Source organism: Branchiostoma floridae, chromosome 11, assembly GCF_000003815.2.
Source record: "Branchiostoma floridae strain S238N-H82 chromosome 11, Bfl_VNyyK, whole genome shotgun sequence".
NCBI classification, from domain to species: domain Eukaryota; kingdom Metazoa; phylum Chordata; class Leptocardii; order Amphioxiformes; family Branchiostomatidae; genus Branchiostoma; species Branchiostoma floridae.
In genome coordinates, this window is record NC_049989.1 from 11441060 (window position 1) to 11456357 (window position 15298).

The 15298-nt window shown below is 41.8% G+C and overlaps 2 protein-coding genes across 2 annotated transcripts in view; one reads left to right on the forward strand and one right to left on the reverse strand.

Annotated features, from left to right (window-relative positions):
• Window positions 1–2339, reverse strand: part of LOC118425844 — a 3641-nt gene extending 1302 nt beyond the window's left edge. Inside the window, exon 1 of the mRNA XM_035834957.1 lies at window positions 1786–2339. Coding sequence (XP_035690850.1) covers window positions 1786–2046 — 261 coding nt within the window. The 5' untranslated portion in view covers window positions 2047–2339. The remainder of the gene's footprint in view (window positions 1–1785) is intronic.
• The window catches only part of LOC118425840 (cell cycle checkpoint control protein RAD9A-like), a 21317-nt gene extending 7252 nt beyond the window's left edge, over window positions 1–14065 (forward strand). Inside the window, exons 3-14 of the mRNA XM_035834951.1 lie at window positions 4133–4285; window positions 5132–5243; window positions 7676–7775; window positions 8462–8568; window positions 9084–9190; window positions 10104–10168; window positions 10657–10815; window positions 11010–11102; window positions 11834–11971; window positions 12190–12276; window positions 12443–12560; window positions 13317–14065. Coding sequence (XP_035690844.1) covers window positions 4133–4285; window positions 5132–5243; window positions 7676–7775; window positions 8462–8568; window positions 9084–9190; window positions 10104–10168; window positions 10657–10815; window positions 11010–11102; window positions 11834–11971; window positions 12190–12276; window positions 12443–12560; window positions 13317–13427 — 1350 coding nt within the window. The 3' untranslated portion in view covers window positions 13428–14065. The remainder of the gene's footprint in view (window positions 1–4132; window positions 4286–5131; window positions 5244–7675; window positions 7776–8461; window positions 8569–9083; window positions 9191–10103; window positions 10169–10656; window positions 10816–11009; window positions 11103–11833; window positions 11972–12189; window positions 12277–12442; window positions 12561–13316) is intronic.
• The last annotated feature ends 1233 nt before the right edge of the window (window positions 14066–15298 follow it).

The following is a 15298-nucleotide window of genomic DNA, read 5'->3' on the forward strand; positions in this document are numbered from 1 at the left end:
TGAGTGGTCTATTTGTAGCATTCCACAAAGTGGGCCGTTCTTCGCCAACTCACCTAAGAATTTTTTATATGGGTTGGGGGCTATCCGGTGGGATCCGTTGCGACTCAACCTCTCCAGCAGAGTAGCCAGTGATGAAAGATGTGGGGTAGTCGACAGTGAACTCAACAGTTCACGGTACTGCTGGGCTGACAGCGCACTGGGTCGTCGTGCTTTCCCTCTTTTCTTCTGACTTGGGCTCACTCCCGCGAACTGGGACAGGAAGACGCGAGCCTGAGGGATTGGTAGGAAGACGCGTTCTTCATGGTCACTTCCCTTAACTTGCAAAGACGACTGCTGTGTCTCTCGATTGGACTCATGGTTGATCAAATCCTTTCTGAAGCCAAGCGATGTTCCGTCACAGATGATGACATCGGGACTTCCTTTGCACACTGGGCACTGAAATGATGTCTGCCAGTTTATATCCAGTAGATGTGAAAAGCTGTCCCAGGCGCGGCGCATCTTGTGGAGCGGAAGCACATCCCCCTGTCCAAGTGCACGGACTTGACGTCGGTAGGCTCGGTGGAAGGCGGCTAAGGGATTCCTGGCTTCCAGCATTAGGTGGAGGTACCGGAAGAGCATGGAGTAGGCGATCAGATCCTTGTTATTCAAGTTGAAGAGGAGATCCTCTTGTCCATCATACGGAAGCACACATCTGCAGTCGCCAGTGCAGATTCTGTAGAAAACTAAATGGAAATAAAGCTCAGTTAATTTGTTGTAATGAGGTAGACGATTTAATTGACCCACGAGACAACGACACATATGATTAAAGAAAGTATCTGTTTACGATACTTTGTAAACAACAGATGGATGTAAGGTCATGTTGAGAGTAAAAATATTACATACAAAGAAATCACAAACGTTTGTTTACTATACTGAAATTAAGCTTCATAGACATTTCAATAGTTATTGGAGGACGTGGTGCAAAGTCTTACCTTTAATGGCTTTCAGTTCTCCATCGGCGTTTGTGTGTTGAAATGAACACTGCTCTGTGTACACCGTCACAGTCTCGTCGTAACACCATCCTTTTTCGATTGGGTCGGCACTATCCCAAGCACAATTGTTGGGACAATGCGAGTCAGGTATGCCGGGCACAAGATTCTCTGGAACCGCAAATAGGCCCGAGTCGTACTCCTGTTGAAGTTCACGTAAGTCATCCGGGAGGGGATATGGTATTGGTTGCCATGACTTAGCAGACGGCAGTGCCGTCGGTGTCTCGCTTCCGTCATCCATGGGTTCATCTATACCCTCTTCTCGAAGCCATTCCCGATATGCGGTGACATGACGACAGCTCCGCACGGCGTAGTCGCAAGTAAGGCAGTGCAGATATCGCTGACGTCTAGTTGCTCCAACAACGGCCTTGCCTCCGTCACACGAGATCAATGCAATCAGCGGCTCTGCTCGTATGAAATGAACATTGTTGCCGTTATTTTCCTCTGCCTCGTCCTCTTCCTCCATTTCGTCGTTGCCTTGTCCTGGAGCAACACCAGGCTCTTCTTCAAAAGAGCTAGTCATACGGCAGTGGATGCAGTAAGCACCCTCCTCTCTGCAGATAAACTCTTCGAAATCTTCCGTGACTTTTCTACTTGTTTCATATAGACGATGTTGTTGGCTACTAGCTTCTCGGCAGGAACAGATCCAGAAGGTATGAGTGAAACCGGTCACACTTGTGAAAGATGTGTCCATTTTTTCAACAACTACGTACTTTTCTTTTAGTTTGTTTCCATTCCAATCGCGAATTACCCATACCTTCACACCATCTTGAAGTTGCACTTCAAACATCTCGCCTTCTGTCCTCAGCATCATCTTATATGTGGCCAGGGGATCACTCACAGTCACAGATGTACTGGCTGCTTCGAAGTTCAGCCGCTGACGCTTTCCTCTTGCATCCGATCCTGTGCTGTCTCTTGACCTCTTCTGGCTTGGAGTGCGCGGGTGGCCGTCACGCCCTCTCATGAAACTGAACTTGGCCCTCGGCGTCTTAGCTTTTATAAGCCTTCGATCTTCCATCGTTTCTAACTTTCCCAAATGGGACTGAGGTACAACACTTTTTCTCCGCCTTTTATACCCTTCGGTCGACAGATGAACAATGGAAATCGGTCAGAGCGCCCTGCTACGATGAGATCCTGCTTTCCGATTGGTCATTGCACCAAAACGTAACAATAAAGAGGTCAGTGCAGGGCACCCTACCCTTAAATCGTGATGTAAAATCAGTCGGAGCGCCCTGAGATCCTGCTTTCCGATTGGTAACCACACCGACTACGTAACAATGAGGTCGGTGCAGGGCGCACTTTCCTTAAATGTGGAAAATCAGCCAGAGCGCCCCGAGATCCTGCTTACCGATTGGTAACTACACCAAATACGTAATAATGAGGTCGGTGGCAGAGCGCACTAACCTTAAATCGTGATGTAAAATCAGTCAGAGCGCCCTGAGATCCTGCTTTCCGATTGGTGCACTACACCAAAGTGCGTCGGTGGCAGAGCGCCCTAACCTTGAATATGGAAACTACAGTAAGAGCGCCCTGAGATCCTGTTTTCCAATTGGTGCACTACACCAAAATGCGTCGGTGGCAGCGCGCCCTAACAGCCTAACCTTAAATGTGGAAAAACGGCGCACGTACTGGGATCCTACTTACTACATTATGACGTAATAATGAGGTCTCACAACGTCTCTGACCTTCTATCCAACTTGTGTTTTATTGCGGGATCCATAAGACTGTTCTAGAACGTACAACGAGAGTTACGAGACTGAAACGTCTCCTTGGGTATGACATGGTTCTACAGGAAGCACTATTGCTGTCCGGGAATTTAAGATCTTATGCAAAATTTTAACGTCACAGCGTGCCAATGGGCACCCTGTAACGGTGTCATGCCTCATGGCGTCATCGCGTACGTCTGGACACGGAGCGACGGGGCATGGAGTTGCATGCTGCTTAGCATGTAGCATCGGAATTTTTGGAAGTTAATTCAGATGCTGGGGTTGTACCGGCAAAAGTCAGCTGTTGAAAAATTTCTCATCGTCATGTAACTGAAAGACAAGCAGTAACCCACCCATTCAACCCACCCATTCCTTCTTCCCACCGCACCGTCGAAGTGTGCGTGGGGGGCACACTATAACGCAGCGCCGATAATGACCGTTGGGGATTCTAAACGACATTCTTGCAGAAACCTGGCACTTTTAGCAAAGTCTTGTATACGTAAAATACCCTTATCTAAATCTTAGAATTATAACAGAAATATGCTACACCTTAACCAGTTCACCATCAGTCCACGAAACTTCAACGTCACAGCGTGCAGCTCAACACGTCTTGACGTGCTGAGGGACACGTAGCGACGGCATGAGGAAAGTTCCTTTTAAAATGCCTTTTGATATTTTATTGTGCGAAATTAAAACACATAATTCATAAACATACTACTACTACGTATAAATAAGCTTTTAGTCCGAAAATCTCCGTGGTGACGGACTCACAAAAACAAAAAAAGACCCTGAGTTCGGCGTATGCAGACAACTCGCGCGTGTCGCCGTATCGTTTGTGTCGCAATAAGAGGCTAGCTTCTGTCCCACAAATCCATCATGGCGGCGGATTTTTCCGTGCCGAGCACCGAGCCGAGATCGGCGGTACCTGCAGGTTTTTCGCAGGTTTACTGGCAGATTCTGCGAAGCAAATCATAACTATGACATCTGAAGATTATAAGAAGTGGAAAAGTTTATAGTTTTGGTGCTGTTTTTATTTATTTTCAGGACGGGATAATTGAACGATCTTCAAGATCCGCGCTCGCAAGTTCTGACAGGCGCTCCGTACGAACTTAGCAACTTCGGTATTTTCGTAAGCTCTGTCGTTCATAGAAACCAAAAGATCGTAAAGTATGATTGTTAATCTATTTTGTGACCGAGTATAGTCCACTGTTTGTGCCCTTTGTCAATGTTGAGACCGTAAGAAACAGCCGTTGTGGGTACCCAATATGGTACCTTGGGACTGCCGTCATTGCGTGTTTCCTGTGCACTTTTGACGCCGTCGAAACGTGCTGTGTGGCACGCTTACATACCTGGATAAAAGCTCCTTGCATGTACTGTTCTTTGCTGTCTTCCCTCCAGCTGGCGCTACGTACTGTCAATGCTGCCAGGTCAGCGTATGGCTGTTTCATCTTCGCACCCGAGTTCTTCTATCACTATGACGACAGCTCAGGTGGTACAGAAGGAGAGATGGAAGATGTCGAGGAGACGTTCAAGTGTAAGATACAGATGAAGGTAAGGTTGTTGAATGGACCACTGAATCAATCCTTCACAGGGCTCAAAATACTTTTTTCTGCATATACCTGCACTGGGTGCAGGTAACATTGAAAATTACCTGCATCAGACTAATCTTACCTACACCACTTTGAGTTTGAATTTAAGAAGTATGGATCATACTAAAATTGTTCTGGAACCACTGCTATTTTTCTTTTATACTTTATAGATGGTAACAGTCAATGCAGCTAATAACAATCCACATACACCTGCACCATAGGATATTATGTATAAAACCCAGTACATGGACCAGTGCAGGTTAGGTGCAGGTAGACACCAGAAAAGAAATACCTGCACAGCTCCAATTTCACCTGCACTAACCTGCACATGCAAGTGGTATTTCGAGCCCTGCTTCAGGTACTTTTACATGATCAACATGTTTAGTCCTTGCATTTGGCCAAAGAAGATACTTTTTACAATCATGTATTTGGCAGATATCTCACCAGTGCTACAGCCATGTGATATACATGTATCAAAAGGAAAAATTAAGCAAAGATCTTATTGAAAATGAAATGACATTCTGACTGTTCATTGTATGAGTGAGATTAATTGGTAGATATAGTATTGTTCTAATTTTTCATTGGAAGGGTAAGAAGTTACCATACATATTTTGTTAGAATTCTGGAAAGTAACTTTGGATTCATATAACTACTAATATTGCCTATGAATTCTATGACTATCTGATGACTTCACATATACACAAAACGCTTTAAACTAGTTACAGTTGTGAAATACCTATTTGTTAGTTTAAGACCACATTACCTAGTTTGTAGTCTGAACATGCCCTGTGATTTTTTTGTGTCACAGTCAGTTCTGGCAGTGTTCCGTTCACTTTCCACCCTGGAGCGAACAGTGGACCGATGTAAGATCACTCTGGATGAGGGGCCAAGACTGGTCTTCCAACTCTACTGTAAACACAGTAAGTTGTCCTGCAAATCATATTTAATGTAGTAGACCATAAAAGATAGGTGCAGTACTCTCATGTCCCTAATAAACGTACCGGGACGTTTATTTTTTTCAGCCTCACAATCCACCCGGTACGTTCTTATTTTGGACGGTACGTTTATTTTTTTTCTGAAAATTGGGGCTTTGCTTAGCCAGGACCCTCAAAGAATCGAATTTTGGGGGTTTTCTGCCCATATTTCCGCGGTATTTTTGCTCAAAATTCCCTATTTTTCGGGCGAAACGGCGCGGATTTCCATGAGCGTGTACGAGTACGCGGTACTCTTTCAGTGATTTCGGTCGATCTCGCTATGACGCTACGAAGTAAATGTTGTTCTTGGGGGAAAATAAAACGCCACACTGACGTTTTGAAATACAATTTTTACATAAATAACTTTTAGTTTTAATTTAGTAGTAGTTTATAGTCTCTGTTTACATCGTAAACCGGTTAAACCAGCACCTTGCACGAGGAATTTCCCGCCGGTCTTGTGGTTCCATGCGCTTTCGGCAGCGAGGCGGAAGAGTGATTCGTTCACATAATAAATACTGGACGTAAAAATAACAACTATAACTTCGTTTCTCTTGTGATATGACTTTTGACGCCGCAAATTCTCCCAAACGACAGGAATTCGTCGGTAAAACAGCAAATTCATAATCATTTCTAAGCATCAAACCGCCACAACTTTCCTTTGTAGATGCATGTGCCATTATGCCGAGATGGTCACGTCGAAATAAAACTTTCTTAACGTAGGCTTATTTCTTTGACAAAAATCAACCTTAGTCTAGTTTTCACATAACTAACTTTTCTTTAATAGATTTTAATCGTTTTTATACCGTAATCACTATTTTATGCTACACATCAGAAATCTTGTTGCGATATTTTACCTTGGTAAAAGTGGAGTCGTCCAGTGACCCCTAGTGACCTTGTTTACAGCTGCTGCGACGCCATGTTGGAGAAAAACCGAAAGACGCAGATTTCCATTTTTGGCCCGCGGAATACAAAAATTGTGACAGCGTACATGCATTTCAAGAACCTAAAACATCAGATACATGAACGGACGGTCTATTTGTAAAATCTGCCCATATAGCCTTCCAGTCTGCACAGAAATGACGATGTAGAGAAGGGTAGAAGTGCAAAGAGTCTGAGATGAGAAAAAAAACGCCACGTGAATTCAACAACACTTCGCATAAAATCACATAATTTTGTATAATGTTTCCTTTATTCAATGTCTCCTTCATAAAGAGTCCAAGTTGAACCGACATCTTGCTGATGTAGTACAGAAAAAACGTGATCCCCTCGTGGATAATTTACTATTTAGCGCAGCGTAACGCGGCCGGCCACGCGTCCGTGACGGCAGTGTTGGCATAGCGGCCGGACTGAAAATCGTCTGGCCGCGACCGCATTCGACAGGTGCTATAGACTATTTCTTAATGCTTAGGTCAACGGGAAAAATCCAAGGGACCGACGAAAACTGACCGCATGGCCAGTTACATGGCCCCTCAGTTACGTGGCCCCTATACTCAGGTGACCCTAAGGCAGGTTTCACTGCAAATTTCAACTTACCTTTTATTAAAAAAGTGAGAAAACATCATGATTCCAACAAGATATCTATATAGTTCTTCAGCTCATCATTTATAGAACTAACTGATGTGGTTCTTAGGCATAAATGAATAAAAAGACCTACCTGCTTATCATCTCCTTTTCTTTGGACAGAAGTAGCGTGTTCACAGTTAAATACATGTCAATTTGGTAATTTTCCGCGGGGTATGTTTATTCCGGGGGGTACTTTTATTAGATATTGACGATTTGTCCGGGGGGTATGTTTATTCCGGAGGGTATGTTTATTAGGGACATGAGAGTAATCATACATATGAATTTAAAAGGTATAAGTATAAGTCTAAATCCCAAAAGCTTTCTGAGGTGAAAGGTCAATCCCTCTACTTTTGTTTTACTTCCCCACCCAAAGTCAGGGCCCCCTTTACAGCTGGGTGGAGAGAGGAAAGTTGTGTAAAGTGCCTTTCCCAAGGTCACAACGTGTACGTCTAGCCAGGAATACAAGGAATCACACCCGTTATCCCGGTCTCATGTTCGCTGTTTTATCCACTCATGCAGCAATTCAATGTGACCTCAAATTAAGTATTAAAACTCTTTATAAACGTAATTTTTAAATTGCTATCATGTCCCCTTGTCTTACTCTTACCACATTGACAAGGATGATTCTTGGCACTAGGTCTTTTATACATGTTTTATCATAACACATATTCACAGGATATTTGAGGAAAGTTTAAGTGAAAAAACATCATCAGACAACATACAAATTGAAAAAAACAAGAACCCTCAACGCTGACATCATAGTTGATCTGCGTTACGGTTATTATTAATGTCTCATGCTTTTATTTTTCTTGCAGGTATAACAAAGACATACAACTTGACCTTCCAGGAGTGTGAGACGTTACAAGCTGTCTTCTCTAAGGACCTCTGTCCAAATGCCATCACTGCACAGGCAAAGTAAGGAAGTACTGAATCTAACAGTTAGTTGTACCATAATGATTGTGATATAGCTCTATCATTGTTCTCCTTTCTTCTTCAGCTCAAATCATATTGGGTACTGACACTAAGGGGCAATTTGAAAACCACTGGGGTATGGACACTTCAGGGGTATGAACACTACTGGGAACCGACACTACTGGTCTTGAGATACAGATACTACTTGGGTACAGACACTATTTGAAGTATAGTAATGAGGGTTAACGCACACTTCTTGGTATACAGAATGATACTTCGATGGAATCAGACACAACTGGGGGTACGGACACTACTAGGAATACAGACTCTTATAAAGGCTGGCAGCAAAATACACAGACATGCTCAGGAAAGACACAGGCCTTGAAGTTGACAACGTACAATGAGTAATGATTGACAGGGAAGCATGGGCAGCCATCACAACTCGAGACCGGATGGACTCGACATAAGCAAGCAAGTAAGCAAAGGGGCACAAACACTAGTACTGGGGGTACGGAAACAATTGGAGGTACGGACACAATTGGGGTATGGACACTTACTGGGGGTACAAACACTGCTGGGATTACGAATACTAATCGGGGTACTGACACTTCTGGTGGTACGGACACTACCAGGTGTCAGTGGTCTTTATTAAGAAATGGTGACTAGTACAGGTTTTTTTTTTCTTACAGACTCTTGACAGAGGTGGTACAGAACTTCCAGCTGTCTCTAGAAGAGATCACTCTCATTGTCTCTCCTGAAAAGGTCATCCTGAAGAACTATGTTGAATCTGAGCCTGGTAAGTACTGCCTGTTAAGCAAAACTCACACAAAAATTTTGAAGGGTCAGGGTTTATATTTGTAGGAAGAGGTGTTGATATTTATAATGTGATGTGCATGTACATGTAGGTAGACATGTTAATTTGTAATTTCTTTAGAATATCATTTACATTTCCAAATCATCATCATCATTATCCTGGCGTGCTGGTTGCCCGGATGGCCATGACTCTCTTCCTCCATCCTTCTCTATCCTCCATAGCCTTGGGCAGTTCTTCAGCCGAGCAACCAGAATCATCACAAATTTGATGTACATATGTTTTGCATGCCTCTAATCCAAATGTTTTTGTTAATATCTAATGATAGCTTGTAATAAAATAATTTTTTCTTGACTCCAGGAAGAGTAGAAACTTACTAGAAAGCATCATCATCATGATAGTATTATTTTGCAATGGTTTGTCATGTTGCATGTGTATGTGTGAATGATGAATACCCTGATAAATAAACACCATTGACGTCAGTATGTACTTCTCTGCAGACCCAAGCAAAGTGCTCCACACTCAGATGAGCCTAGCAGCAGAAGAGTTTGACTACTTCCAGATAGGAGTGGATACAGAACTCACCTTCTGTCTCAAGGAACTCAGGGTATGTAGGAAGATCCTGAAACCATAGATTGTCTTAAATGGGTCATCTTATCTAGGTGTTATTTCACTTTTCTAGGTGTTACAGTCAAACCTGCCCAACACGACCACCCGGGGGACCGGGAAAAAACGGTCGATTTGGACAGGTGGTCGCTGAGAAGAGTATCGACTCAAAACATGCCCGATGCAAAGTATAAATGGTTTCCGTTGTGTTGAATGGCAAATAGCAAGCACACTGCACGCACGCAAAGAAGCGACACGCACACTGTAAACTGTAAATTTAACCCAAAAATCCGACGCAAACTGGCCGATTTCGGCACAAAATCGCGCTAGTTATCATAAAAAACCGATGAATACCTCAATTTTGAAAATGATGCGGTCGTTATTGGTCCCAATTTGGGCCGGTCGCGGTCGCGTTGGCCAGGTGGTCGTTGAGAAAAGGTCGCTTAATGCTTACGTCAATGGGAAAATAAATCGGGACCGAGAAAAAGCGGTCGAAATGGCCAGGTGGTCGCTGAGAAGAGGTGGTCGCTCGGGCAGGTTTGACTGTATTTCAAAGATTACAGAGTCTTGGACCTTTTCCCTACTTGAGGCCAATCTGTGCAACTGTGTTTGTGTTGAGCACAGCAGCAGAAGACTGCTAAAAAGATGCAGCAAAACCTCTTATTTAAATTTTTTGATAAAACATTTACTTAACTGTGCAAGATAACCTGAAATATTTGACCATTTACAAATCTAGAGTTTCTTGAGTTACTGTTATACTGTGTATAAACTACTACCTGAATTGTCTAACTTTCATTGGCACATTTACTTTGTAATTTTAGGTTTCTGAAGTGTAATTCAAACCTGAATGCTTACTATTCCCTCATGAAAATTAGCTCTGATTTGTTCTAATCACACTAATCTCTTTTTTACAGGCCATCTTAGCCTTTGCAGAGGCAGCAGGCATGCCCCTGTCCCTGCACTTTGAAACAAGTGGCAAGTAAGTACAACTATTTAGGCCTAGGAAACAAAATGTTGTGTTTCCTTTTTGTCCTGAAAAAGTAGGTTCGATAGGTAGGGATTATTTTTTTATTGTATTTTTTAGATTCTAGCCAAAACTCAAGTGGTGCAATACAGTTTAACAAAGTTTAACTAAATTCATGCACTAATAGTTTCAATATCAAACTTTAATTTTGTGCAGAATGGTTCCAAATCTGTGGATACATTTATTCTTTATTAGATAGGACAAGCAGTTTTTTTTAAATTACAGTTTTTGGCTCACCCCTCAAAAAAGGCCAGCGTTGGGAGGTTCTTCTAGGGTCAGTTGGGAAACAGGAACAAAACACAACAACTTTTCCTTAGGCCGTAACCTCTTTATATAATACTGTCATTTTGTCATATTGAGCAAAAGTCAAGAAAACATAGAAACAATGTTAATTGATCTGTTCCTCCGAATCATTCAAGATATGCTCTACTTTTTACTCCTAGACCTATAGTATTTTCATTGGAGGGAGACCCTGCCTTTGATGCAAACTTTGTGATGGCGACATTAGCTGATCTTGGCTCCACTCAAGGTTCACAATCATCTCAACAACAAGCTATCAACAGACCTGGGACATCAATGGCTGGAACCTCAAAAACAAAAAGGTGATATCTGTTTTCCTGCACTTTAAATGTTAGCAACAAGATTTCTGCTGTCTCATCAGCCTTAGCATCTGTATCAATGATCATTTGAGGATAAAACAGAAAATATTGGAAGACAAGTGTTGTTTCTTTCGCTTTGATTTGAATTTTTATTGCAAGTTTGTACCTTGAATCTTTTGCGTTTTGTTTGAATACAGAACAGTGAAGAAGACGCAGCAACAAGGCAGTAAGAGGAACGAAAGTGACATAATGGAAAATAGAAGATTCCAGGCAAACAGGCAGCCAAACAGGTGACAAACCATAGTTAAGCTCTTACTTGAGGGATTATCCCACCTCAAATGTCCTTGTGTCATTAAAGAAAACTATAATTCAATGTCTTACAAGAAGAGCTACCTTCAACTGTTGTCAGGAGTAAAAGCACCTCTGCAGTTCCAGAGCAAGCTGCAAAGGGACCAAATAAACCTACACCACTTCTTCCTCATGCAGAAGCTATCTGCCTCCAAGAAATCAAGACTGTTGCATGTTCAGGAGTAAAAGATACAGAAACAAAACATTAAGTTCAGCTGCAGTATCAAGACCTTGATCTCCATTTAACATAATGGCACACACTCACATACACAGTCACACAGAGACATATATACACATGCACACACATGCACACACACACACACACAGAGACATATATACACATGCACACACATGCACACACACACAAACATTTAAAAAAACAATACATCCATTTTTTCATGGTAAATATTACTTGATAATGAGCAGTATGTGTATATCATTCTTAGGAAAAATAATGTACTAGGAGAATTATTGGTTAGGAACTTCAAGGAAGATGATGGAAATGAAAAACTGTCTTGATCTTACATGCAAAAGTACCATGAAGTCTGAAGAAACATATGGACAAGCTAACCTCACTGCAGAACAAAAAAACAGGCAGACACAGAAAAATGTTCCACTACCCCTTATGATAGTTTTGAACATCATTCCCATAATGTTCCTGTGTATATGTCAGGTCCTGTGCTGGTGGGAACAGCTTCTTGCCAATGGACAGTGGGTTTGATGACATGATGAATGATGGGATGGATGATGTCATAGCCATGGGAGCCAATGAGATGGAGGCAGCTATGTCCCAGGAAACAGAACAACAAAGGTATGGGTAAAAACGATAGTACAATTAATCATGATTAGTACCTTTCCCTATAAGAATTTATCAAAATGCAATGTTGTGGTATTAACTTTCTTCCACTTGTAGCTGAAATGACCACGTTATTGTAAAATTTCTGAAATGACCTCCCTTATCCTTGAGCTCATAAGTGACATGTAGTCTTAACCAAATTAAAGTAAAATTCCTTCCCTGTAATACATTAGGAATGGTACATCCCGACATGAGGCTTCTCCTGAGAGGTCTGCTAGCCCAGAGATCCCGCTGGAGTTAGGAAAAAGACCCCGAACTCAGTAAGTCTGGTAGAGCTCTTGATTGTGTGCTTGCCATGTTTTGTTTTGTTTTTACTTCTACAATACTCACTTAATATCAGCCAGTTCTTTTCTAACTAATTTAACAACGTCTAACAACATCTTTAAAGTTTTATGGGTTTACTGTATATTTCTATTTATTCCAAAGTTATCCTGATGAGAAGCCCACATCACATGACCAGTCACATGATGATGTTTCCATGGTGATGGAAGAGGAGGGAGAGGAGGAGGAGGTACTTGTACCAGGCACACCTCCTAGCAAAAGGGTAGGGACAGATACAGCTTGTTACATTCAGTGAGGAAAACTCTTCAAGCAAATTGTTCTCTGGACTGAATCTGCCATCTAATATACCTAAGGCATAGGTCCCAATTGCACTGGTGCCCGTCAGGGATGTAGCCCCAGCAGAGCTCCGAAGCAGCAACTTTGTCCCCGTGGACTACGGGATACCAGGGGTATCTCTCGGTGTTTCCCTCGGGTACGTCATGGCGTCTATTTTTGACCAGGTTTCAAGTTTATTTTAAGTCTGACCTAAAATTAACCTGGTGCCCACCATGCCTTAAAAATACCCCGGGATCCCCAAGGTGTCCCACAAGTGCCACAAAATCGGCCTTAAACTGCCTGTCAAGGCTCATTTCATTTTTTACAATTGAGACCTTAAAGCCTAAGCAACAAAAATATGAAATGTATTCAGTGATACTTAAGCTTTAGCCTCACTTCTGTATGATCCAAATGAAAGTTTCTCCATGATGCATGTCAAAAGGAAATAGTTAATGCCTTCTTTAAGAAGGTTATTTTTTTGGTGCCCTTGATTTTAATTTGAAACATTGACGTTGACTTTATAAGATCTTGATATACTTTACAAGCAGAGGTTTGGCTCTGGTCTTTTTTACTTGATTTTAGGCATTTTTTATATTGTGCTCTTTTCCAAAAACACATCAAAAACAGCCAGAGAAGAATCACAAATTGAGTCAGGCTTATATGCTTTTGACATAACTTTTAATTGTTTGTATTTCCTTTCCAGTTTCGCTCCATGTTCTTTGGGATCTCCTCCCAGTCTCAGGCCACACAAGCACCAGCAGAGACAGCAGACACAGCTGAGGTCCTGTGTGAAGACACAGACGATGAAGACTGACCTGATGAACCTTGTTGCTGTCCCACTTTATCTACACATTTTAAAACAATTTAGTGTAAATACTACATGTACATATTAAAAGAATGAGGAGGCAGTCTTTTATGAAAAAGAACGGACGGTTATGTACTACAAAATAGTTACTCCATTTATCACGACATTGGTACAGCTGTTTTTCAACCTGAGAGTGTTTTGTTCTCGAGGAATTTGTGTTAGCTTCCTGTATGCTGTACTCATTATGTATTATTGTCTTTCAACAGTAAAAGCTATTGTACTTAGTGTTAATGGAACATAAGACATATCAAGTACTTGATTTAGTACACAAGAGACCAGAATGCTAGAGTTTATCTATGTGTGTTTGCCTAAAAGCATTACATTATGTTCTCAAGCACAGTGTCTTCGTGATTCATTTTTCCACGTATAACTCTGATAACTGTAGATTCTACATTATGCATCCTCATTGACACATGTAACAATGATTTAACGATGATTGTAGATTTGACCAAAGAAGCTGAAGTAAGGGGAAAATTTCGTACTGTGAACCCTCTGTCCAACATTTTGATGGATCATGAGGAATATGACATGACCAGTTTAATTTTTTACCAGTTGAAGGCTTGTTGAAATACACTGGTGTAGAATCTCCCTGGTATGTTTGCATTCTTTATCTATATCTGTTACAAGGCGACATTTTAGAACATACTTCACTGCAAATGGGTCCCAAACCTGGTGCATGTAATTCCAGTCTTTTATTACAATTTGGCACTGTGCTATATCTTCAAGTGTGTCCGTTGCAGCTGCCAGACTCTGTGTTTGGATATTGGTCATTTGGTGAGCCGACTACTCTCTTCACAGCGTGGGGTTGACTTACGAGGAGCTTATAAAAGTGGCTGCCATTCAGCGCTAACTTAGGTGACCTCAACACAACAGTAATTGCCCCAGATGCAAATACCATATGCATATGCAGGTTAGTGCAGGTAATATTGGAGCTGTTCAGGTATTTCGCCTGCACTAGTACATGTACTGGGTTTATATATACATATACTATACTGTAGGTGTACTGTGGGTTTTTTAGCAGCTTTATTGACTGTTACTACTTTTGAAGTATAAAGAAATACATTGTACAATGGTAATGGCAATGGTTTCTGAACATATTTTCGATTGATCAATACTTCCTAAATTCTGAGAGGTGCAGGTAAAATTTTTCTACTGCAGGTAATTTCCAATGTTACCTTCACCAGTGCAGGTATGCAGCAAAAAGTATTTCTACTCTTATTTCTTAAGTGTAGTGGGTTCTTAATGATGCTAAAGGTGTGGCTGTGGGAAGTCCATTTCCTATCCAAGGGATAGCCCTAACAAAAGCTCATTTTCACCTGAGTGAAGTGAGGAAGTCGTGTAAAGTGCATTTTCCAGGCCTAACAACAGATTCCAACCCAAAACCTCACGTTATGGGTCGAACATTAAGCCACTTCCCCCCACAGTGTAGCGAGGCCCCCTGGTGGAAGAGCAGTAACATTGCAGCTGAGGCAATGGAACCTGAGGACATCTTGATTATTACTTCAAGCACCACAGTAGTCAACCTAGGATTGATGTATTCATATTTTCTTATAAATATTGTGGAATGGAGCTCGTTGCCATCAACTTTTGTAGGAGAACCCTCATTCTATGGATGACATCAGTATTCGCATTGATTTTCGCAAGATCTTGGGCAAATAAATTTTCACCTCGGCGATACTCCACATACTGAAAACGGGAAAATCTGTTGCAAACTGATCTAAGTTTTATTGCAAAATGCCTTACATGTAAATAGACATTTTCACATGTACATCTTTTGTTTCGTGGTGACTGTGCTATCAAATATGTTGGAATAAAGGTAT